This window comes from Crocuta crocuta, unplaced genomic scaffold, assembly GCF_008692635.1.
Source record: "Crocuta crocuta isolate KB4526 unplaced genomic scaffold, BGI_CrCroc_1.0 scaffold77, whole genome shotgun sequence".
Lineage (NCBI taxonomy): Eukaryota > Metazoa > Chordata > Mammalia > Carnivora > Hyaenidae > Crocuta > Crocuta crocuta.
Window position 1 is genome coordinate 1,220,991 of NW_027532172.1, and position 24,992 is coordinate 1,245,982.

The 24,992-nt window shown below is 53.4% G+C and overlaps 1 protein-coding gene across 4 annotated transcripts in view; it reads right to left on the reverse strand.

Moving 5' to 3' along the window:
• The window catches only part of UNC13A (unc-13 homolog A), a 58,216-nt gene that overhangs the window by 3,255 nt on the left and 29,969 nt on the right, over window positions 1–24,992 (reverse strand). The window contains exons 14-40 of one of the 4 annotated variants that reach the window (XM_077777040.1): window positions 24,930–24,935; window positions 24,389–24,460; window positions 23,902–24,115; window positions 23,511–23,738; window positions 22,481–22,622; window positions 22,202–22,371; window positions 21,505–21,620; window positions 20,295–20,458; window positions 19,744–19,894; window positions 19,377–19,445; window positions 18,962–19,051; window positions 18,621–18,755; window positions 17,065–17,198; window positions 15,754–15,839; window positions 15,429–15,555; window positions 14,616–14,712; window positions 14,090–14,233; window positions 13,247–13,330; window positions 12,618–12,695; window positions 12,307–12,395; window positions 11,707–11,859; window positions 10,251–10,374; window positions 7,795–7,833; window positions 6,645–6,674; window positions 5,182–5,238; window positions 4,728–4,808; window positions 3,697–3,844 (exon numbers count right to left, since the gene is read on the reverse strand). In XM_077777040.1, the coding sequence (XP_077633166.1) occupies window positions 3,697–3,844; window positions 4,728–4,808; window positions 5,182–5,238; window positions 6,645–6,674; window positions 7,795–7,833; window positions 10,251–10,374; window positions 11,707–11,859; window positions 12,307–12,395; window positions 12,618–12,695; window positions 13,247–13,330; window positions 14,090–14,233; window positions 14,616–14,712; window positions 15,429–15,555; window positions 15,754–15,839; window positions 17,065–17,198; window positions 18,621–18,755; window positions 18,962–19,051; window positions 19,377–19,445; window positions 19,744–19,894; window positions 20,295–20,458; window positions 21,505–21,620; window positions 22,202–22,371; window positions 22,481–22,622; window positions 23,511–23,738; window positions 23,902–24,115; window positions 24,389–24,460; window positions 24,930–24,935 (3,028 nt within the window). The remainder of the gene's footprint in view (window positions 1–3,696; window positions 3,845–4,727; window positions 4,809–5,181; window positions 5,239–6,644; window positions 6,675–7,794; window positions 7,834–10,250; window positions 10,375–11,706; window positions 11,860–12,306; window positions 12,396–12,617; window positions 12,696–13,246; window positions 13,331–14,089; window positions 14,234–14,615; window positions 14,713–15,428; window positions 15,556–15,753; window positions 15,840–17,064; window positions 17,199–18,620; window positions 18,756–18,961; window positions 19,052–19,376; window positions 19,446–19,743; window positions 19,895–20,294; window positions 20,459–21,504; window positions 21,621–22,201; window positions 22,372–22,480; window positions 22,623–23,510; window positions 23,739–23,901; window positions 24,116–24,388; window positions 24,461–24,929; window positions 24,936–24,992) is intronic. The other 3 variants (XM_077777041.1, XM_077777039.1, XM_077777042.1) reach the window with 3 other exon arrangements.

Below are 24,992 nucleotides of genomic sequence, written 5' to 3' on the forward strand. Positions count from 1 at the left end.
CTGAATATGCATCTGCCTCCTATTTTTCTTTTTTTTAATTTTTTTTAATGTTTTATTTATTTCTAGGAGAGAGAGAGAGAGACAGCGTGAGCAGGGGAGGGTCAGAGAGAGAGGGAGTCACAGACTGAAACAGGCTCCAGGCTCTGAGCTGGCAGTCAGCACAGAGCCCGACGCGGGGCTCGAACCCACGAACCGCGAGATCATGACCTAAGCGAAAGCCGGACGCTTAACCGACTAAGCCACCCAGGCGCCCCCTGCCTCCTATTTTTCTTATTCCACTGATTGCCGTGCTGTCAAAAGTCATCTTGCCAGCACCTGACACCCTAGCTTCCTGGGTTTCATTTTCTCCTTTTGGTTGTGACAATGTCACACTCTTCAGGTTCTCATCCTATACAGTAGCTGCTCCTTGTCACCCTCTTTTGTCACTTTCTCCTCCTCCTTCAAGGCTCAAACTGTTGGGACTCCTTGCTTTGCCTCCACTCCCTAAGTACTCACACACTAGGAAATCCTGGCGACCGTGCCTTCAAGATACATCCAGAATCTGACCCACCTCGTTGGCCTCCATCCTGTTGCATCTCCCATCCCCACATGCCTGGACTATTGCAGTAGCCCCCTTCTGAATCCTCCTCTCTGCTTCTCTCAGTGGGCCAGCCAGAGAAATCCTATTAAGTTAGACCACTTCCCTCCTCTGCCCAAAACATTTCCACGGCTTCCCTCTCACTCTGAAATAATCAAAGCCCTTTTTGTGATCGGCAGTGTGGCTCCCAGTGTGTCCTCCCTGTGACCTGGCCCGCCTCATTTCTCTCCACTCTCATCCCCGCTAACTCTGCTCCGGCCACGCGGGCTTCCTGGCCGTTTCTCCATAACACCACAATAACCCGACCCGACCCAGAGTCCTCACATCTTTTGAAGTGACAGCTTGCAGGGATTTCTCCCTCCCCCAGTGCCATTCGTCTCTCAATAGAGAATCTCAAGTTTCCGTTGAGAAATACCCCCACACCCGCCTCAGATGTTGGTATGGCTAAATGAACCATGGCTGCCCAGAGCATTCCCTGCCCATAGTTGCAGTGATTGGCTCGGGAATGGTCATGTGACCCATGCGGGGCCAATCAGATTTAGCCCTGGGACTTTGGCTGCAATTCTGAGGAAAGAGTCTTTGGTGCTAAGCTAGCAAGGCTGTCTCTGCCCAGTGAGGGGAAAGCCTACCTCACAGATGTCTCAACCTAGACCAATGACCAATGACATTGGCAGAGGCTCTGGATTCAGCTACTATTGATGTCAACGTAACCCTTAATCTTTCAGTTCCAGGCACACAAATTCCCTAGTCTGCTTGAGTCTAGGTAAGGTGTACCTCTATTTCTAGCTACCAGGAATACCCGGATTGATTGGTTCTGATGGGGTCATTGAAGGGGCAGCTTAAAACTCTGTCCCGTCCCAATCTCTGTGGCCCTGGAAAGGGCATCCTGTGGGGCCTGGGGACCTGTGACCGCCAACACCCCCACAAGGCCCCTCCCCTGCCCCTCAGGAAGCTTCCCACACCTTGAGCACCCCATGCATGGGGGAGGAAAGGGAAGGTCAGGGATGGGTGTCCAAGGTTAATTCGGGTTACCTGGCACTGGGTAGGAAATGACTGAGGCTCAGGGGGCAGAGAGGCCCGGAGACCCCCATCACCCCACTACTGGGGCGTGCACCCCCCATCTTTGCTGCCCACCCCAGGCCACCTTCCTTGTCATTTCAGGCTTCAGTCCCCCCTCCTCCCACCAGTCACATGCTCAGCCTCACCTCCCCCACCCCCCAAGGCTGGTGCTTCACAGCAAGCTCAATCCGGGCCAGACTGAGGGTGCCTGGNAGACCATGGCCAAAGCTAGTAAGAAGGGGGGAGGAGGGCAATGCTGGGCGCCCCCATCCCATGGTTTGCTGGCTCCAAGAGGAAGGCTCTTTCCAGGACTTCTCTGTGCTAACCCCAATCCCACCCCTCCCCAAGTCTCTGGCCCCCCTGTAGGGGAAGGTTCCTTGGGCAAGTGGCTTAATCTCCTTTGAGACTCAGCTTCCTTATCTGTGGAATGATGGACCACCCTGTGAGCCAATTGGGAGAAATCGTTTCCAAAATCCCTGAGAAATTCTTCTCAGCACAAGCGCTGGCTCAGAGTTAGAGCCTGAAAACTGTTAGTTTTCTATGCTTGGAAGAATGATATCAGTAATAATATTAATTAATAATCATCATCATCAAAGTAACAACAATACACTCGCTGGGGGCTGCTGCATGTATTACAGGTCAGGAACTTCCCTACATTTAATTCATCTAATCCTAAAAACGATCTTATGAATTAGGGCCCTTGACTGTTCCCATTTCACAGATGAGAAGCTGAGGCTCAGGGAGGTGAGATGCTCCCTGCGGGCGCCCAGCCACCAGAATGGCGGAGCTGGGACCGTAGCTCCCTTGGATCTGAGCCCACTCCTCACTGTGCAGGCGCTGTCCGCGGTACCGGGATCTGGCTTGAGACATACACCTAGGAGGAAGCGGATTCCTACTCGAATCGCTTCTCCTTCCCCACGTGGAACCAGCAAGCCGTCCTTCCCCCTCATCCACCTAGGCCCCCACAGCCGCTGCGGCCTGGATGGGGCCCGGCAGGCCGGGGAGGCGGAAGGACGGGCCTTTTACTAGCCGGGGCCGGGAGGGGCGCAGGCACCGGGCACCGGGCGCGGGCGGGCGGGCGGCGGAGGCACGTACCCTTCTCAGGATAAATGTCTTCACTAAGGGTAAACCTAGTCCCTTTTCCACCATGGACTAATCACGGGGAAAGGTGGAGAAAGGAGGGAAGGGAGAGGTGGGGGGAGAGACGAGCGAGCGAGAGGCGAGGATGGAGGGTGAGTGTGCGTGGCAGGGAGCAGGGGAGGCGCGGAGAGGGGGCGGCGAGTGAGAGGGAGGAGAAACAAGAGAGAGAGAAACGTCAGCTGCAGACGGACGGACAGACAGCCTCCCGCTCCGGGGGGTCACCAGGGACACTAAAAACAGCAGCTTGGACTGGGCACGAAGCTGAGCACGGAGGCCTGACGCCCAGGGAGCGCCCTAGGCCCTGGGCTGACTGGGGGGGAGGGGGGGAAGGGGGCCGCTCCCCGCACCCCAGCTTCGGGCTTGGCGGCGACGCTCCCTCCCACCCCACTGCCGGAGCTAAGCCTGGGTCAGCGGCCAAACTTCTCTCCCTCGTCTTAGGGCCAGTTTTGAATAGGGGAGGGGTCTCGGGGAGGGGAACTAGGACCCTGGAGTCCGGCTCCCCTCAGCCCCAGCTGCTGCGCGTGAACTCAGAGAAGGACAGGAGACAGAGACGAGAGAAGAGAGAGAGAAAGAGAGAATCTGAGAAACGGAAACTCCCTCTCCGTCCAATCCTCTAGGTCGGGGTCCCGCCCATCCCCGGGACTGTCAATCATTCCTTTGCCGCATGACGTCANGCCCCACACAGCTTTTCACCTCCTGCCCCCCGCCCCCCGTCATAGATTTTCCCAGGAAATGTCAATCACCTCCTGGCCCAATGACGTCAGAAGTCCCGCCCCCACGAGCTGCGGATCGCTCGCGGGCCCCGTGACATCACGGAGCTCACCAAGCGCCGGGAGCTGTCAATGGCCCCGGCCCGTGACGTCACCGAGGAGGTGAGTCAGTGGCAGCCTCGCCGGGTAAGGGGTTGGGCCGCCGCTTACCCTGGGCTGACTGCGTCTGCACGAAGGTCTTGATCAGCAGGTCGGTGGCCTGCGTGTAGAGGGACAGGGCGTAGCGCAGGGACTGCAGGTCTGGGCTCTTCTCCAGGAAGGTCTTCTTGAGGCCCACGCCGCCTGCGTGGAAGTATTGCTGTGGAGGACGGGGTGGGCGGGAGGTGAGACCCCTGAGGCAGCCCCAATCGCCCCTCCCCAACCCCGCTGCCCTCCGGTGGTGGCGATGTGCTGGATGACCTGGGGGTCTTCAAAACACCCAAGTCGTGCTCTGCTACTCCCCGACCTCCAGCCCTGTCCCTAACCCGCCCGTGGGCCTCCAGCTCTCTCAAAGTAATACCCGTGCCTCCCGCCTCTTCCCCAAGCCCTCTGTGGCCCCAACCCTGCCACTGCCCAGCCTTCTCTCCAAATGTCTTCCCCAGAAGGTACCTGCCTCAGGGTCTGTGCACTTACCGTGCTCACTGGTGGGAAGTCCCCCTCCCCACTTCAAACACCCCACTTTGCCAAGCGGTCCCCTGATCTTCCTTTGGATAAGGTCTCAAGGAGCTTTCCCTAACCGCCCTGCTTAATATGTTGCTGACCCTATTTCACTACACTTCTCTATTTCAGCACATGTCTTTTAGAGTAATTTTTGTGCTTTTCATTTCATGGAGACCACAGTGCTCTTGCACCGGCTGGTGGTCCTCTGCCTAGAATGCTTGGTTTGCTCTGCCTTGTGAACTCCTACGCATTCCTCAAGACCCACCTCCCACAAGCCTTCTTTCAGAAAGCACCCGCTTCTCCGTTCCTGGGCTCCCCCAATTCCCATCCTCCCTTCTACCCCTTCCCTGACCCCGCAGAGCTGGGACTACCCCCTGGCTGTCCCCCTGAACCTAGGGCTCCCCGGGGCCCGCCACCAGGAAGCCTGAAACAACAGAAGAGTCATCAGGCGGTGTTTGTAAATTGAATAAGGTGGGTTCACACCTAGGTCCATGTCCACCCTCTCCCCCTGAGATGTCACAGGGGTGGGAACTCTCACTCACCTTGATGGTGTCCAGGGCCAGCTCAACTACTGCACACTGCTTCGGGGTCAAGCTCTTGGCTTCTTCTCGTACCATGTGGTCCTGGATGGATGGAGAGAGGGCCCAGGTGAGCAGAGCAGGACCCACCTCAGGGATCTGCCTGTCTATGGGCCTCGTCCCTGTAAAACTCTGAGGAGTTGGAGAGTGGCTGTCTTTTCATCGCTATGTCCCTGGTGTCTAGCATGTGAACGGCACACAACAGGGGCTCAATATTTGTTGGATAAACCATTTGTACCCTTGATCAAGCTGTATCTGAAGCTGAACTTTGCACATCTTTCCCAACACAACGGAACAAATAAATTGTGCTTAAGTCAGTCAGAGCAGGGTTTCTGTCCCTTGAGCAGGTCGCCATTCTGGGACCTCTCCCCTAGGAAGCTTTCCCACCCCCATCTCCTGCCCCCACCCCTGGCCTCACCTTGAGTTTAGACAGCTGACCCAGTTCTTTGGCTGCATTGAAGATCATCTGGGTTCCCTGCAGGTAACAACAGTCACAGCCGAGGTGAGCGTGGGGGTCCTCCAGACCCGTCCCAGTCCCCACCGCGCTACTGACACCCCAGCCCTGGACACCATCTTAGTTTATGTCCAGAGGCTCTGAGCAGGGCAATGGTTGTGTCCCAGGGGCAGAGGCCGGGAGCTTCCCCTCAGGAAGTGCTGAGGGGGAGGTGGTGACTTAGTCCTTGCAAATCCCATGTGGGCACCCTACCCACCCTCTCACCTCCCCTGGGACCCCAGGTTTGTAGGACAGAGAAGACAGAGTGGGCAGCAAGGAGCCGTGGGTGTGGGGAGCCCCAGATGGTGTTTGTCGGTATGGGATGGGCTTGCCAGCCGAGTCAGGGGGGTTTGAGAAAACTATGGGATGGGCTCTAGTGAACACCCCCCTCCTTCCCCCCTCTCCTGGTTCCATTCCCTGTGTGGGAGAATTTCCCCAATAATCTGGGTGGCTGTTAGTCTGCCCTTGTAAAAGGAAGAATCCTCCCCACCAACACACACCTCAGTACCCATCCCGCACCCCACCCAAAACAGACACCGACAAGATGGCGTCCTGGTTATGGCCCCGCTGAGCCGGGTGGGCTCAAATCCCAGCTCTGCTGTGTGGTTCCTGGGCAAGTCACTTAACCTCTCTGAACCTTCCCATCTAGTTGGGGGACATCATATCCACTTCATGGCTTAGCTGGGGCTCAATCTGTTTTGTTCAATGCTCACTATTATTATCATTTGGTCTCAAGGTCATGAGCAGTGCTGGGGGCAATGGTGCTGCTCCTCCAATCACCGTGCTGGGTGACTTGAGGCATGTCCTTGGCCTTTCCTGGGCCTCAGCTTCCTTTCCTGGTTAACAGAGGTACCTACACTAGCTTGGGGGATGAGGGAGGCCTAAGTATCAACGAGGTAATGAGTCCTGCATTTCCTGGGCTCTGGGATGGTCCGGGGTCCTGAGCAGGGCTGGGCAGGGGGGGAGGGCCATTTATAGCTGGGATGTTTGGAATCACGTGGATGGTCGGTCTACCAGCTGGCCAATGGGAGCTGGTCATCCAGCCACTACTACTATTGCTACAATCATCCTGGCTGTCGCAACTCTTCTCACTCCTTGTCTGTGACTCCCTGAGGCTTTCAGGAGGCAAGTTACTCATTTCCCCCACCGCCCCCTCCTCCCCTCCTGCCTCCCCCCGCCCGCCACCCCTCACAGCACACCAGACAGACAAAGGAAGAAGAGACCACGGATGGGTTCACATTGCGCCCCCAAGACGGCACAGACCACAGAGGTGGAAGGAGGCACAGGGTGGGGAGGGGGTTGGGGGTGGGAGCCACACAGACAGTGAGAGGCTGATCTTACATCTGAGTGGCTTGGCAATTTCACCCTGCTGTGTGGANTGATCTTACATCTGAGTGGCTTGCCAATTTCACCCTGCCCTGTGGAGAGAATCAGGTGGAGGTCAGAGTCCGGGTGGCCGATCGGAGGATGTTCACTGGGGTTTCCCTGCCCCCTCAAAGCACAGTTCCACTCCCCAGCCCACAAGCTGCCCCCCCAGCTCCTGAGTCTAACCCTGGGCCCCCCTCCTCAGCGTGGCACCTTCCCTTGTCTCCCACTGGGGGCTCGGGCTAACCAGCCCATCACTTGGGGACAGCCTGCCCAGGGATGAGGCGGCTTGGGGAGGAGGAGAGAAGAGAAAGGGCTTGGGTTTCTCTCCCCCTCCCCCACCTCCCAAGACTTCCCTGGCAACCCTGCCTCTAAAAGAAGTGTACTTACAGGTACCACAAGCTCCCTCATTGGAGAATCACACACCCACGCGCATCCACGCAGGTGCAGAAAGTTTATATCCCCCCCCCATACATACACACCTGCATAAGCATACAGACACACACACACACAGAACTCACACACCAAAATACACACACGCACTCCTAAACACTTGCACACATGCGCACAATCACACACATAGACTCACACACTCTCACCCCCACATGGATGCACTTGCATGTAAACGGTGCCCCCCAAAAGGGCTAGATGAGCGAGTAGGGAAGCCCTACAACCCATGTTCACGTAGCGGAGACCCCTGTTGTGCACTCACAGGTACGACAGTGCCTGCGGGAACTGCACAGCACGGGCAACTGTTTATGTGTTGCCACAGCTCCTATCTCCTTACAACAAACACCCGTTAGAACAACAACAAAATCTGCATGGAAAACAACGCATGTCTCAGTCGAGGACCGTGGTCCAGTGTCTGGGCCCTTCCTGAAGCCACAGCATGTCAGCTGCACCCAGAGCTGAGATAAGCTCTTTGGGTTCTGTTATGAGAGGGTGGGAGCTGTTTGTACACATGTTTGCTCACATGTGCACACGCACTCCAAGCCACGTCCCTGAAGAATCAAGTCGTCTCTGACTTCTGGTTTTGTGGGACTAGGTTAGGACACCTGCCTCTTACCTGTGATCCCCATCTGACCTTCCTGCCCATGCACACAAATGCACATATGCACACGCACACTCAGACGCCAGAGCTCAGGGCCTCAGCGCAGATGAGGGCCTCATTACCTTTTCTAATCCCTTGCCATGTTTTCTCAAGAGGGTGCCCTGCAGAAACAATGTCACAGGGTGATCAACCTGGCAAGCCATGTGGGTGGGAACCCAGGGCGATCACGTATGTACTCATGGGGACAGGAGGAAAGGGGCATCTGACAGTGCATGGGGGGCTGCTGGCTGGGTTGCATGGACGAATGTGTGTGTACCTTAATGATCAACGCTTAAAGGCTGTAAGAGAGAGAGAAGGGAAAGAGAAAGAGAGGAAAAAATAGAAATACAGAGCCAGAGAGAAAGAAGTCACTGCCAAAATATAACCCATTTATGTTTACTGTATATATGAGGTATCTTGTTTCTTGGGTCGAGAGGAAAACAAAGGGCTCCAAACTCAGCCAGACCTGAATTTGAAACCAGACTCTGGCAACTGTTTACTGTGTGGCCTTGAGCAAGTGACTCCTCCTCTCTGAGCCTCAGCTTTCCTTGTCTGCAAAATAGGAATAGTAATATCTACCTCACTCAAAGGGTTGTCATGAAGGTGGACTGTAACATCAGCTATGAGGTCTAGCATACAAGGAATCATCAATAGACGTGAATCCCGGGGCTCCTGGGTGGCTTAGTTGATTGACTGTCTGACCCTTGATTTTGGCTCAGGTCATGATCCCGGGGTCATCAGGCTCTGTGCTGAGCGTGGAGCCTGCTTGGGATTCTCTCTCTCTTCCTCTGTTCCTCCCTCTCCCCTGCTCATGCTCTCTCTCTTTCTCTCTCTCTCTCTCTCTTTCGAGGGGAAGGAGTCCCCTTAGCTCCTTGCCCACAAATACTGCTGTTGGGTATGCTGCCACCAAGTGGTTACAGCCAAAGTCTCCGACTGCAGCCACCAAGAAGTGAGATGAGTACATGTGAATTTCTGACAGGTGAAAACTTATGACAACCTGTCTTGTCCACAGGGGGAACTCTGAAGTGGCTTTGCTGATCTCTGCCCTCCTGTGTGTCTACCTATTACCTCCACCAATAATATGAGCTCTAATGTTAGTGACCACAGCCTATGCTAGTCACCGAGATGAGCACTTTAACACATCATCCCATATGGTTCTCCCATCAGCCCTCAGAGACTTACTGCAGTTACCCCTTTTTTCCAGACAAGGAAGTGGAGGTTGAGGGGTGAAGTGACTTCCCAAGGTCACAGAGAGAGTGGCTGGGCTGGGATTTGACGCCAAGTCGGCCTGACACCAAAGTCACAAATGCTGCCTCCCACCTGGGTGCCTGGGTGTGTGTCGGGGATTCATGTGGTCGTGTGATGGGAAGGCAGAGGTGGATGGAGGGTCTGCACTGGACAGCTGAGTAGGGACCCAGATGGTGAGGGCCTGGATTTGGGGAGAAGCTGCTAACAGTTCAGAGCCCAAAGGGGAGGTCAGAGGAACTCCGTTGCCTTTTAACCTCCTTCTAGCTTCGGGGGGAGAGACTGATATCTTGCTAGAGTCTGAGCATGGGGGTAAGGGCGAATTCCAACGAAAGGTCGAGGTCAGATGTGAAGGTCCTGGGCTCAGGGTTTGGGGTTTGGGAGCCAGAAGGTACTTCCTCTGTACNGAGGGGGGAATAAGTCACCATGAGTCTCCCAGGAAGGTCAGGGAGGGGGCGGAGACGGCACCGAGGGGCGGACCCCATGCCCCAGCCCAGCCCAGAGGAGGCAGGCAGGTGGCGGGAGACCCAAAGCCTCCCCCACCATCGTTGCCTCTTGGTGGCCCTGCCCACCTCCACCCACGCCTCCCTCCTGTCCCCCCAGGAACGCCCTCTCACTCTGCTGTACCATCAACCCGTGCGCAATTGCTGTCGGGTCCCCACACCTCCCGGGAGGAACCCACGCCTGACCACGCCCCACTGCAGGGGTCTCGGTTTCCCCACTCCCACCTGGAAGCCTGATACCTGGGTATCACCGTCTCTGGGCTGTTCCCAGAAGGGTTCCAGAGGCACGGTCCTGGTCTCCGGATGAATGCTGACCTCTGATTGACTTCTCTGACCTTGGATGCTCTCTGTGACCTCTGATTGACCTCTGGGAGCCCTCTATTCTATTGGTCTCTAATCCTTGAAGTCCCTGGTCTCTCCCTCCTTGTCTCTTGATTGACCCCCAAGAGTCCTCTGATGAACCCACCAGCCCCTATGACCTCTGTGATCCATGGATGGCCATGATCCCCAAACTGACCTCTTTATTTCCCGGGTGATCTCTGACCTTCGTAAGCCCTCCTGACCCACATGTGGCTTCTATGTCCCCTTAGACATCTCCTAACTCTGCTTGACCTCTTTTTATATAACTGGCCCAGGAATGACCTCTTTGACTCTTTGATGACTTTTGACCCATATCTGACCTCTCTGATCTTTGAATGGCCGCACTGACCTCTGGAGCCCCAATGCCTTTGGCATCAAGTTCCCTGGGCTCCCACAGGGGAGGCGGCCCAGGGATCCCCTGTGGGCCTCACCGTCTGGTCAGTGAGGGGCGGCAAGACGATGGTCTTCTCCATGGTGTTCATGACCAGCTTCCATAACTCCTTCAGCACCCGCTTCAGCACCGTCTTCTCGCAGATTTTGGCAAAGAGAGTCAGGCTGGAAGTGAGGGGCAGATCTGAGAGACAGCCCAGCTGGCCCTAACCCCCAGAGCCCCTTTCCCTCGACAAATGTGCGAAAGCACTCCGTGGACACGCAAGAGGGCACGGAGCCTCCTCAGGGACCCCTGCATGGTCTGCCTGATGGGGCTATGATATATGATACATGTGAAGAGCGAATGGCAGGTGGACAGGTCAGCAGGGGCCAGGCTGGAAGGGGACTCAACATCTGGGAGGAAGGCCTGGGCCTTCAGATGAGGGCAGTGGGGAGCCATGGAGTGTTCAAGAGAGACATAGCCAGACTTTCCTGTTGGAAAGAACAGAGTGGGGGGTAAACTAATAGGAAGGCTGGAGACTAGGGACCATGAGGGGGCTGGGGCCATGCTCAGGAGAGAGGGAAAAGGAATGGTGGGAAGAGGGCAAACTTAAGAGGGAAAAACAACAGGGGCGCCTGGGCAGTTCAGATGGTTAAGCGTCTGACTCTCGGTTTCAGCTCACGGCATGGTTTCATGGTTTTGGGAGTTTGAGCTCCACATTGGGCACTGTGCTGACAGCGTGGAGCCTGCTTAGAATTCTCTCTCTCCCTGTCTCTCTAGCCTTCCCTGCTCATGCTGTCCCTATCTCTCTCAAAATAAATAAATGAAACTTAAAATTTTTTTAAAGAGAGAAAACAACGAAAAATCCATGATTGGATGTATGGGGATTGAAGGAGATGGGGTGATCCACCATGATCCATCCAGCAACTGACCCACCCACCCAAACTATCCCTCCCCTAACTTCCTTTAATGACCCCTCCATCTTTTTCCTTCCCCCTTCCTTCCTTGCTCCTTCCCTCCCAACTATCCTTCTGCCCATCCATCCATTATCCATCTTCCCTCTTCCTTCCACCCATTCATCCATCCATCTTCCTATCTCCTTTCCTTCTTTCCATCCTTTCATCTACACTTCCATCCACTTGTCCTTATTTCAATCTATCAATCCATTCTNATCCACCCACCCACCCATCCATCCATCTTTTATCCATCTATCCTCCATCTAGCCTTCTAAGCACTTACCTTTAATCCATCCATCAGTCCACCCACTTGTTTCTCATGCCATCTATCCATCCAACCACCATCCACTCACCCATACAAATATTTACTCACCAGTCCTTCCAATCATTTACCCACCCGTCTTTCCATCCCTTCATACCTCCACCCACCAATCCAAACCATCCAACCGCCACCCAGCAAACATGCCCTGATTGTTCCCTCCAGGTGAGCCCTGGATTTCTGAGGCTCCATCCCTGACCACCCCCTGCCAGCTCAGCCCCCCCCCACCCAGCCTGGCTTACTTGCTGTCCAGCAGGTCCATGATGGGTTGTAGTACATTGTCAGCATCCTGGGCCACGCTGCTGCAGGCACTGGCTGGCACATTGCCCGTGCCCTTCACCTGGCTGAGGATGTCACCCATCTGCTTGACACACTCCTCAATGTGTGGCTGGAAGCTTGGAGGGGACAGAGAGGGGGAGCTCAGGCCAAACTCTCCATGCCTCCCAGAGAAATGGTCAGATGAGGCCTCAAAAGCTAACCCATGAACCTGAATGTTTTACCCCGAGCATCAAGGAGCCATGGCATATAACTGAGCAGGGGTGGTGTAGAATAGCAGAATTGGGCACTGGGGTGAGACATTTACCTGTGTTGTTTATGTCATTGCACGGTCCTACCCAGTCATTATCATCCCCACTTTACGTATGAGTAAAGTAAGGTTCAGAGAGGCTGAACAACTCACCAAGGCCACATAGCTAGTAAGTGGTGAAGTCAGGATTGAACTCAGCTCTAACTCCAAGCCTGAAGTCTTCACCACTACATCTGCTGAGTCTCTGGGTGCTCCAGGCTCAGAGGTCTGGGGGCTGCCCCCTCTTGTCTACTCCCAGCCCTAGAGGTGCCCCCACCTGGTAGCAAATACCCGGCTGAGCTCGTCCAAGACATTGTTGAGTTTCACCTGGAGCTCCTTCAAGATGTCACTGGCCTCAGCATCCAGCTGAGGAGGGAGAAGGGACATCAGATCAGGTTTACAGAGCATCCACATAAATGGGGTATTTTCCCATCCAACGCAGGGAAAGAGGTCCCAAGGGGCTGGGGAGGAAACAGGCACAGATAGTGAAGCTTTTTGCTTGGGTTTGAGGGAGTGACTGAGCTGGAATTCATCAATGGCTTGCAGGGACACAGGGGAGATGGTGACCCCGCCTGGGCCTTGCCTCACCTCTTTTCCTCCCATGGCTTCGAACATCTTTTCTAGCTGCACTCGGAGCTGCTGAGTGTTGTTCATGAGGATGCAGGGCTGGAGATGTAAACAGAGCAGGGATTCAGGGCTCAGGACCCCTCCCCAGAGCCTCCCCCATCCACTGTTGGGGACCCCAGGATGGTTTCAAGGTCTGGGTCCAGAGAAAGCTGGAGTCCCATAGGGTCATCTGAGAACAGAAGACAGCATTTGGAATCAGATTCCTGGCAATGTTTGGGGGGGGGGGGTTTCTGGGGATTGGCAGGGGGAATTAGGGCTCAAGTAGCTTCTCCCCCAGCGCTGGGTTTCTGGGAGTAGCAGGAAGGGGGCCAGTTCTTGTCACACACCCGTATTCTCCTACGTGGTCTCAAAGCTTTGCAAGCTTACATCCATACACCCTGGAGGCTTCATTCACAGCAATCAGACAATGACACACTGAAGGCGCATGCCGTCCCCTCCAGATCCCCCCCCCCCAGACACACACAGTCAGGTACACGGACACACACAGTTGGACACACACAGACACAAGTATTAGAGCCCAGGGAAGAAAGGAGTCTTGGGGGTACAGAATGGGGCTGGGAGGGGTCAGGACAGGGTCCCCCACAGGTCACCACTTTCTCCTTCTCCTTGGAGCAGTAGGAGGCGAAGTCTTTGGAGATGATATCTGCATACTGGAGGAGCACATTACTGATGGTCTGCAGAGGATACAGATGGGGGTGAGAATAGGGGCTGGAGTTAGGCAGGTCCATCAAGAGCCAATAGTGAGATCAGAGATGAACCCAAATCCCTAATAAGCACTTAAGATGAACCCATTTGATAGGTGAATTCTCCATCCACAATGACCATCACAACCAAGAGGAGATACCACCAGGTAAAGATGATAATTTCATGTGGACCCAGCTCTTTCACAGAGCAACCAACCATCATATTAACCCACCTCCAAGCACAAGCATGACTCAATCCCTAATGGAATCCCAGTTCCTACTTGCAGTCCTCAACTTCAGCCTAAAGCCAACTAGCTGGAACCCTCAACCCCACTTGGATGCTCCTGACCTCCAAACTCACCCTAAGACCCACCCAAAGTCTACATAAATCCTCAACACCCACTCCAATCTCAATGCCAAATTGAATCTCAATCCTAATAGTAACCGTAAACCCAACTCCAACCTCAACCCCATCCTCAATCCTGACCCCAGCTCCAAATTCAACTCCAACTTTAACCACAACCTTGAACTCAATCCCAACCTCAACCCAAACACTATCCCCAACCACAACTCCAACACTGATCTGAATCCCACTGATATCACCAACCCCAACTTGGACCTCAGTCCCAATCTTAACCCGGACCCTGACCTGGACCCCAATCCCAATCTCAAGTGCAACCCCAACCTTGACTCTATCCCAATCCCATCCCTCATTTGGACTCCATACCAACCCCACCCACACTCCCGCACCTTGGCAAAGCGCCTCATATAGTGCCCCACAATCTGGGGGTCAGGGCACTCGAGTTTCTTGATGATCTCAAAGCTCTGGTTGAGCTGGGAGAAGACGTCCACCACGGAGCAGGAGAATAGGGCGTGCTCTGAGGTCTGCTGGAACTGCAGTGGTGGGGGGGCCATGAGGGAAGAGAGGGGTCAGAGCCAGACAGTCCCTGGAGTCCAACCCTCCCACTCTCCACGGGGAAAGCTAGAGACCAACTGCCCTGGGGTGAGATGGATACTGTGGAAGGGTGACTTAGGGGTGGACACAGAGGCTATGGATGGAGACTGTAGGGCTTCCGGCTGGAAGAACTCTTTCATTTGTTGAATGAACAAAAAGCTTTCAAAATCATAACAAGATGAAGATGGTGGCCACCTTTCAGAGACTGGTTTCATCTCAAGGGCAATTTCTGCTCCCCCGCCATTGGATCCCAATGGATCCCAGAGGGAGCAAGACCACTGTGGGCAGACTAGGGGCTTGGTCATGGCTCGGTCTCCTCACCCCATCCTTCTTGTCTCGCTCCAGGGCCCCATGCAGGAAATCCCGGGACACCTCCTCATTCTCGTCCAGCCACTGGATGACAAAGGGCTCAAACCACCTGGAATGGAGAGCAGGGGTGAGGTCTTCGCACCTCTTGTCCCCTGCTTTGCCTGGCTCTGGATGATACTTGGGCAGGTCCTCTTCTCCCTTGAACTCACCCTGTGGCCTCAGGGGGGCTACTCCCTGCTTCCCTACCCCACCAGGCCTCGGTTACTTCAGCCATGAAATGGACCTCATGACCACTGTCAGAGTAGCAGATAAACTACCCCTAGGCAAGTGGATTTACTCTCTGGGGTCCCATTACCTGTACAACAGAGGAGTATCTATCCCACAGTGCTGCTGTGAGTGTGAATGACACACCATACAGTAGGTTGTCGGTAAATGATGACCACCATCCCGCTCTCCAACACAGTCAGACATCCAAGTTCAAATCCTGGCTCCGTCACTTATTGGATGTCACCTTGGCCAAGTCCTTCGGCATTTAACTCTCCATTTCCTCACAAAATGGGAATTATAATGCTCCCATCTTACAGAATTGTCAAAAGGATTAAGTGAGACAAGACACGTGGGACTGCTCAGTGGAGTTCCTGATACTTCCGAATACTAATTGTCTGGGCTATAGGAATCCACAGTCTAATGGCTGAAAATAGAGAATGCTAGGTGTGCACCCCACTGTGACCCTGAAGCCTGGGGAACCCTGAGTAGGTCAGCCTTCATCTCTGGGCCTCAGTCAGCTGTCAGCACTACAGTTCTGGCTTGGGGCAAGGGACTTACGCAGGGTACTCAGGCACGCGGTCCTTGAAGGCAGGAAGCTCTGCCACATACTCGTTGTAAAGCCACTTGACCTTGAAGTGTAGGTTCATGTAGTCAGCACTCTTGCACAGGCGATGCTTGTCATGCTCTGGTAGGGGGAGAATGGATGCGGCTCAGTCAGGAGGGTTTCCACCTTCTGTCTTGGCAGTACCTGCTCCGGCCATCACAGGTGTCCAACCTCAAGCTTGAGGGTCCAGGACACTCGCAGCCTTGGAGGGGTTACTGAGGCACAACTACCTGCTGTAGCCAGGCTGGCAGACATGGGGATGGTTGGGGGGGTACTTACCCTCCATGGCATACTTCATGTCCTGGGCAAACAGGTTCCACATCACTTCGGCACTGATTTTGCCCACGTTCAGCTCCTGGGGAAACCTGGTGAAGGTCATGGAAGTATGAAACCTTGACGGATGGATGCAAGATGGCACAGGCTGCTTTGGCCTTCCCACCAGAGGGTAATGCGGGACAGGCAGAGGGATCTGGATTCAAGCTCCCTCAAAGCCACTGACTTGCTGAGTGACTCTGAACTGAAGCCCTGCTTCTCCCTGAGTCTCCATTCATCGATCTCTCCATCCCTCTATCCATTCACTCACCCAGTCATCCATCTTTCTACCCATCCATTCACTCACTCATCTGTCTGCTCACTCATCCATTGCTCCATCCATCCACCCATCCATCTCTTCATCCAATCAGCTATCCATCCATTCCTTTATCTACCCATTCATTCTTCCACCAATCTATCCATTCATCCATGTATCCATCCACCCATCCACCCATCCATCCATCTCTCCATACAGCCAGCCATCCATTCCTTCATCCACCCACTCATCCTTCCACCAAACTATCCATCCATCCATTCATCTCTCCACTCAATCATAACTCCATCCATCTTCCAATACATCCATCCACCCTTCAGTCCATCAATCCCAAATCCCTAATCTTAACTGAATATCTAACTAACCAAGAGATACTGACACACCAGAGTTAGGAGCCCCTCTGGCACTCAGGGAGAAATAATATACAACAGTTCATTCAGCTAACACCGATGAAAACTCTACAGATATATAAATCATATAAAACTGTACATATTCACACACAATTACATAATATACAATATTGTATGTTGAAGTGCATTCCATAATTGTATGCACATATACAATATATATTTAAACCCACAGGCCACAACTATACACAGAATTACATCCACACACAAGATATAATGCAATTTAAATGTAAAACATTTGATAGAGGACTTAACACATATTAAATACTTGAACAACACTGTTTATCATTATTTATGAACCTACACTATTATATACGTATGTACACATTGTTATTCACACAAATTAACATGTACAAAATACATATCTGATTACACCAGTGATTATACTTACAGTTTTATGTTTATGCTTATAAATTATGCCATATTTCGTTCAGGCACAACCACAGCTACAGCTGCCTCCACATACACATCATTTTATGTGTAATTAGACATGATCACTTTTACACATAAGACACAAAATTGTGCACACACACACACACACACACACACAGTGCATACACACCTCCAGATAATTAACTGCACGAATACACAACTCACTGGTTGAGGCAGGGAGTGTATGAATTCTTGTCTTCCTCAATGATGGACACTATGAGGGTGATCAGCTTGGACCAGAAGTCAAGGTTCTTGATGCTGGGTCCCTGTTCCTCTGGGGGAACTTCTCCTTTCTTAGCCTGGAAGCGGCAATAGAGAGATTGGCCAAAGGGATCCAGGGGTTGGTGCCTCAGTTAGTTCATTATTGAGGGGCAGGAGGTTAGGGAGGAAGTTAAGCTTTCAAGTGGGAAAGCTGCATGAAAAGAAACTGAACTCTTGTAAACTGGTCTAAACCAAGCTCATGTCCATGCAGCTCAACAAAGCTTAATTAGACTCAACTCATAAAATTGTACAGAACTGACTTTAGTTGAAAAAACCCAAAGCCCATGAAACCAAATGGAACAGAAATGAATGCCAATCAGGCCCACTTAGCTTAACAGATGGAGGTTCACAAGAGTTAATTCAATGAAACCAAACTTGGGCCAATTACACTGAGTAAAGTGGAATGAAGCTTAACTGGATTGAATTAAACTCAAATGAATTCAATTGGATTGAACCTAATCAACTCGTCCAAAAGCAACATCATCCTAAGTCAAAATAATGGAAATAAATTGACTTGAACTCAACCCAATCTAACTCTACGTACTCAACTCAACCTAATATCCTCAGGCCAATTCGAAAATTCAACTGAAATGAGCCCAACTCAACTCAACTCATTTGAACTCACCTATACCCAAGGCAACAACCCAGCTCATCCTAACTCAAGCCAACTCAACCCAGTCAAGAATAACTTCAATTCAATTGAAGAGAAAGAATAAACTTTTGTTCAAAGAAACTCAACTTAATCCAACTCAGCTCTTCTCACTAATTGGCCAAGAACAATTTTAAGTCACCTGAAAAGAAACAAATGGAGCTGAACAGTTTATAGTTGAACTAATCTCAACCCATTTAATCCACCGCACCTCAACCGAATTCAATTAAAAGTGACTTGATTTCAACTCCAGTGAATGTAAATGAACAGAATGAAATAAAATGTCACTACATTGAGCTTATCTTATCTCCTATCAGAAGCCCAAGGTGAGGTAGGGGGTCACCTTAGGTCCCACAGACTCTTGCAGTTCCTCCATCCCAGGGCTAATCACCCTAGGTTGTGAATTTCCAATGTATAGATCTTTCCCTTCTAATAATGCATGAGCTCCTTGAAACCTGGGACATTATATGTGTAGGTAAACACATATTGAAATATCTCAAATAAATTGAATTGAAATGACCCAAACCGAATTTTACTCAAGAAATTCAATTCAACTCAACATTTATTGAACAGTGATTCTATACTAGGCACACTCTATGCCAAACTCAACTAAATTTAACTAAAACTGAATTTATTGAACATCTATTGAGCTCATTAAATCTTCTCCTCAATCCTGACATATGAGTTTATGACCCCATTTTACAGAGAGATACTGAGGCTCAGTTAAACCACTTGAGAAGGGGAAGATCTGGGACTTGGTCAGGGCTGCTTGGTATCCCCTATCCCTTTCTGCTTTATCTAGGGTCCTCACCGGGTCGGTCTGGTATTCCCGACTATAAAGTTCATGACAGTTGTTGAAGATGTACTCATAAGTAGAGTTGAGGCAGGCTTTCACACAATCTTTTACCACTTGGCTGGCTCGGGGTGGGCTCTGAAGTTCTTGTACCTAGACGGAGGGAGACAGGCACGAGTAGGCACAGCTGGGACAGGAGGTACCCAGAAAGTGGCTACACGTAGTTATGAGTTTAAGGAAATGTAGCAGTATGAAAGCAGAGGGTCACTGAGAAAGGGGCCTATTCTCCAGGAGAAATGTTACTTGGTTAGGAGCTAAGAGCCCCTTGGAGAGCTAATGGGACTGGGTCCCCTTCTTACCTTCATCCGAAAGAAGGTGATGCTGGTGAGAAGGTCCACAGTGGATTTGAGGTCCTGGAGTCTCTCTGGGCTGCTGGCTGGGAAGTTATTCTGTTGGAAGGGAGAAGAGAGACTGGATTATGAAGGCGGCTGGGTGGGGGCGGGGTAGACAGTGTTTTAGGGGAAATACAAGAGCTCCCAAGTTCCAGGAAGCGGGTAGGGGTCCATGAGAACACCTTGAAGCAACTGGTGGGGGAGCTGGTCGGATGCATCAAGCACGTTGGGCGGGTGCTGCCCATACATGTGTACACATGTGAAAGGAACGCATTCCACATGTTAAGATGGGTCCTCCCATGTGCACACCTGCTGGGAGCTCTCCCGTCCAGGCACACACATGTGTAGGAGCAAGCAAGTCATCACGCATTGCACTTCTCACCCGATACATGGAGAGGTCGATCCGAAGGGAGTTGTGCAGCTGGTCCAGGAGCTTGACAAAGCGCTCTTTCTGAGGAGGTAGAGGAGAAGGATGGATGGAAGCAGGGACATGGAGGTCGAGGTGGCTGCCATATAGGGCGAGCGCTTCCTATACACTAAGTGCACCCCATCCATCCTTGACATGAGCCTTCACAATATCCATTTCCATGCTACAGAGAGGTAAACTGAACCTCAGAGAGGACAAGTGACAGGTGCAAAGTCACGGAGCAAGTCAGGTCCAGATTGGAGACCATGGAGTCACATGGGGTCTGATGAACACGGGGGTGGGCTCTCCCTCACCCCCCATCCCTGGGGTCCCTGGGACTGACCCCAAAGTTGGAGGCAGCGAAGCGGTCAGAGGCGGACACGTTGGTGGAGGCGGTGGTGTGCGCATAGTAGGCATTGATGTTGGCGAGCAGGGTGCTCATGACGGCGGGCACCCCAGGACACATGTATTTGGAGGAGAGGCAGGCAAAGTGGCTGGTGGGAGAGAGGGAATGGGAGGAATTGGGCTTGGCATCCAGCCAAGGCAGGCAGTGTCTCCCCCCAGAATGCCTCCAAGACAGCATCTGTGAGTGGTCCCCTCTGACCCTCAAACCATCCCCTCTGCCTGATTGTGTCTTCCAAGTTTCTCTCTGTCTCCTCTCTGGGTTGTCCTGTCTCTGCCTCTAACTCTGACTCTCACGCTGTCACGTTAGCTCCCAGAAGTTGTACTTCCCTAACCTCTAGGGGATTACACAGTGCCCACCACACCCATGCCCTCGCTGGCTCCTTTTCTCAAAAACCCTTGCACCCCAGAGCTGCCAGTGTCTGCTAGGGAACCCCCTCACCCTGGTTTCTTGCACCTTGCCCTCAAGTCCACCCCAGCCTGCAGCCTCACGTCATGGCTTGGTAGATGGACTCGACGCCATAGCGCATGGCAAATTCATCCACAATCTCCTGGGCTGTCTCATCATAGTAAACCTTCCAGGCATCATCACCCTTGGCATCTGGGATTTTCACAACCCCATTGTTCTGCACGTCTGTCACGAAGTGGAACAGGTTCTGCCACCAAGAGGGAGAAGGCATCATGAGGAGTGCAATGAAGCACAAGGGGCCAGAGATCCCCAGCTGGGGGCAGCGGACACCATCCATCCATTTGCTGATTCATTGGTTTATTCATCTACTCTTTCATCCACCCATCGCCCATCAATTCTTGCAATTACCAAAAACTTCACCAATCCACTCATCTGTCCTTGGAGCGATTCAACCACACATCCATCCATCTGTCTGTCCATCCACCCATCTACCCATCCTTCCACTTATCCACTCACTCATCCATCAGCCCAAATATTCCAAAGTCCCCCTATTTACTCCTCTATCCTTTCAAACATGTATCCATTCATTCTTCCATCCACGCATCTATCTAAACATCCAACTTTCTGCCTGACCATTCATACACTCATCCACCTACCCACCCATTCAACTACCCAAAACTTCACCCATGTGGTAATGCTCCCTTTTCATAATTCAACCACATATCCATCCATCCCATACATCTACCCACAACTTAGTCTACCCATCCAGCAATTCATCCAGCCACCCATTCAACCACCCATCATCTACTTATCTACCCATCAGTTTATCCACCCATCCATCCATTCATCCATCTTTCCACCAATCCGCCTATCCAACTGCCCCCAATCCACTCATCTATACTTCCAATAGTTCAACCACCCATCTGTTCATCCACCCATCCTTTTATCCACTCATCATTTATGTGTCCATTCAATCATATATTCACTCAAAAATTGAGTCCTCTCCAGGAGCCCCCTGTTCAGGTCTGGGACGGATGGAAGACCTGAAGCTGGGTAATGAGAGTCTGCCTGCAGGTCAAAGAGGGCTTCCCAGAGGAGGGGGCCCTGAAGTTGGATGGATGGGGAGGAGTTCTCCAGGCAGTAGGAATGGCATGGGGGATAGTCCTAGAGGCCCAGAGAGTGGATGGCGTGGCTGGAAACAGTAAGGCGGAGCTGGGGCAGTTAGGAACGGCAGGTGGAGGCATGTGGGGCTCATAGTGAGCTGTGAAGGCAGGGAGGGGCATTGGGCCTCACCTCGTGCAGACAAGTGTACTGGACATGGTAAGGGGCCACCTTTTCCTCGCCTTTGATCTCCACACTGATGTGTAGCCGGATGGCACCTGATACAGCGGACTTGTCAGTCCGCTTGTCTGCAAAATAGAAAGGGATGTCTGGCTCAGAACTTCCCAATACAGGCCTGGGATATTTTAATGTCTGCATGGCTGTAGCCCAGGAGTCATGACCCTGAAATTAAGACCCAGGTATCTCTTCTCAGATTGGCTCCCAGGCTTGTGCCTCTCCCATTAGCCTAGAATTCACTACGCCCTGTCTCTTCCTTCAAACTAGGATTCCAGACCTTGCTTCCTTGCACAGATTAAATTCCTGAGTCTGCATCTCACTCTCTAATCTGGGGCCCTAGGCCTTGCTTCTCCCCCAGACTGGGCTCCCCAGCCCTGCCTCCCCCATCAGATCAAGATCCCCAGAGTCTATTCATCTTAGAGGGGATTCCTGGGTCTGTGCGTCTCTCCTCAGACTTAGGATCCCCAAGTTTTGCTTCCTGCCCCATCAGATTGGGCTCATAGACCCTTCCTCCCCCATCGGATTGGGCCTCACAGACGCTACCTTCCCCATCAGACTGGGCTCCTAGACTACCTCCTCCTGCCACTGGCTCCCCGCTTGGGCTCCCTGGGGCACCCTCCCTGCCCCCTTGCGGAACACCACCCATGCTCACCCAGGTTGTACCATACGTCCATCTCGCCGCTGAGTGTCCGCACCTCGATGATTGTCTGCCCCAGGAAGTCATCCGATTCCCTCTTAAACCGCTGCTTCACGCGGGATTTGATGTCGTCATCCTCATCCCAGACACGCACCTTGATTCGGTCTGAGGAGTTGTGACACTCACTGCAGGGGGGAGGAAGAGGCAGAGGCTGGGGTCAGGTGACCGCCACAGGCTGGTCCTGGAGCCCCCAGAGCTCCGCCTGGGCGGCCAGGGCCTCAGCCAGGCACTTACAAGTGGAAGTTCTCCTCCCACACAGGGTTCAGGTTCCCATAGATGGTTTTTGTCCGTTTCTTGGTCTTCCCAACCTGGACAGTGACATAGGGGTCACTGGATCCCGTCTTGTCCTTTGCCTGCAAGCCCTGGGCACAGACCACTGGAAGACACACAGGACAAATACAAATATGGGCTCAAGGAGTGAGGCGTACGGAGAATAGTCACAGCCACAGGTTCCCCGGGGACACCTGTGACGTGGCCTGAGGGTTTTGTTCTGACCATGGGAGTCCCTGGGGACACCCACAAGACATGAAGGGCTTGCTAGAGAGTTAACACCCAGGGAGCCCTCCGCTGATGCTGAATGGGAAGGTTCCCCCGGGGCACCCCTGGGTAGGACATTCTCCACATTGTCCTCAAATTTCCAGCGGGATTGAGCCTACAGTTGCTCCCAGAGTCACCTGTTTACGGGTGCCCCCTGCAGGGCTCCTTCTCTTCCAGCCCCCAGACTCAAGTCTCCACCCACACTGGGGCTTCCTGGGGCCATCTTCTGGGTACCCATCTGCCCTGAAATCCTCATCTTGGGGTCTGCTTTCAGGGAAATTCGAACGAGGTCGGGCATGGATAAACACCCTAAGGCCCCCGCCCCTGGGCAGCACCATTCTGCTGTGTGAGCTCAACACTGTCCCCCAGTGGTCCCGAGGGGGAACAGCCAGAGTTGTCAAGGGCACTGCCCGCTGGTTAGCACCCTGTGCAGGGCTCCTTCCTTCCCAGGCTCACCTCTCAACTCCCATGGCAACACCCCCTAGATAAACAATGTGCCCTCAACTCTTCTGGGGGCCTGATTCTGGGGGCCACAAACCAAGACTCATGCAGAGAGTGTCGCGCACTCACATTTGGAGGCATACATGCCCACTGCGGGAGCACAAACACTCACGTAGGGACGTGGGAAAGATATGGACACACTACAAGCAGCACATGAGCCACAGGAGCGGTCACAGGGGGCCGAGAAGAAGGGACCCTGTGGCCACCCGCACCCCCGCGGCCTCACCAGTGATGCTGATCTTGGCCGACCACTTGGACGTGCCGTCCAGCACGCTCTGCTTGACCGCCTTCATCTGCTGCGTATGCGCGGTCTTGGTCACGGCGAAGATCTCCTGGATGAGCTCGAAGATCTCAGGTTTGTTACGCTCCCGGATCTTCATGCGGTCCTTGAGCACCATGATGATGTTCTGCGTCCGGTCCTCGGCCCCGTGCTTGGAGCTCTTCTCTGCAGCCCCTGGGGACGCAGAGAGCAGTCACTGTCCAGAGCGCGCCCCCCTCACCGGAGCGAGAACCCCAGCTTCCACTCCAAAGCTTCCTAGGCTGCGGCCAAGAGTCCTTGAAGACGTGGGCGTTCAGGTGACTCACCCCCCAAAGCTAGAGCTGCTCGAGATGTCTACAAACTCTCCGGAATNGCAAGTCCTGGCACTTCTCGTGGCACTTGACGCCGCACTCCGTGCAGCGCATGCCCTGCCGCGCGATGCCCCACAGCAGCCCCTCGCACTCGTAGCAGTAGGTGGGCGTGGTGGCCGTCCACACCTCGAAGTTGTGCGGCGTCGTGCAGGAGATGGGATAGATTAAGGCTTGCAGGGTCTTCTTGTAAACGTGGTTTTTCTGAGGCGAGAGAGAGGGGCGGCATGGGGCGCTGTCCTGCCCCCCACCTCCCGTCGCCTCCCCTGCTGAGTGTAGTAAAGTCCCAGTCCCTCCCCCTGCCCCCCACTGTCGGAATCCATGGTTCCTGGGCACAGATCATGCTGGCGGGATGCTGCCTAACCAGATGGGGGGGAGGGAGGAGTGCCCGTCTCTGCCACACTGTCCCCCTCTTCCTCCAGGAGCCTCCAGCCCAACCCCCTGCCCAGCCCGTGGAAGGGGAGGCGCCCGACGCACCAGCTCCTCGTTGTTCAAAGTGCTGGAGGCCAAGGCCGAGGTGATGCCCGCTTTTCTGGACTGGACCAGGGACTGGGGCAGGGAAATCACCAAGGGAGTCACGGGGGTCGATTCACACCCATGGGGTTGTCACCACGAGCAGAATCCACAGCCATGGTTTGGGGCCACCAGCGACAGATTGGAGCCACAGCCACGAAGAGCAGCAGGAGCAGAGCCAGTAAAGAATTGGAAAGTGACAAATGATCTGGGTTAGAAGGGACCCTGGAAAGTGAGCAGCTCACACCCCTGACTCACCCACCCCCCACCACCAGGAACCAGACTCAGAAGCTGCACTTGGCCACAATCACCAGCCACAGAACAAAACTACCAGCCCCTCCATGAGCCAAGATCAGGAGGCACCTGCTCTCTTCCCCACCCAAAAACTGTAGGACGTGGCAGGATCCTCTTACCCCGGAACCCATGCATTGGGGGGCAGTTGGAAGATCCTAATGGGGGGAATGGGTCTGAGGAAGAGACAAGGGCCCAGGTCACTGTCACTCACCATGGCCTGAAGTGTCCATGCAGCAGGCAGGGTAGAAATCAGATTACATTAGTCCCAGAGAAC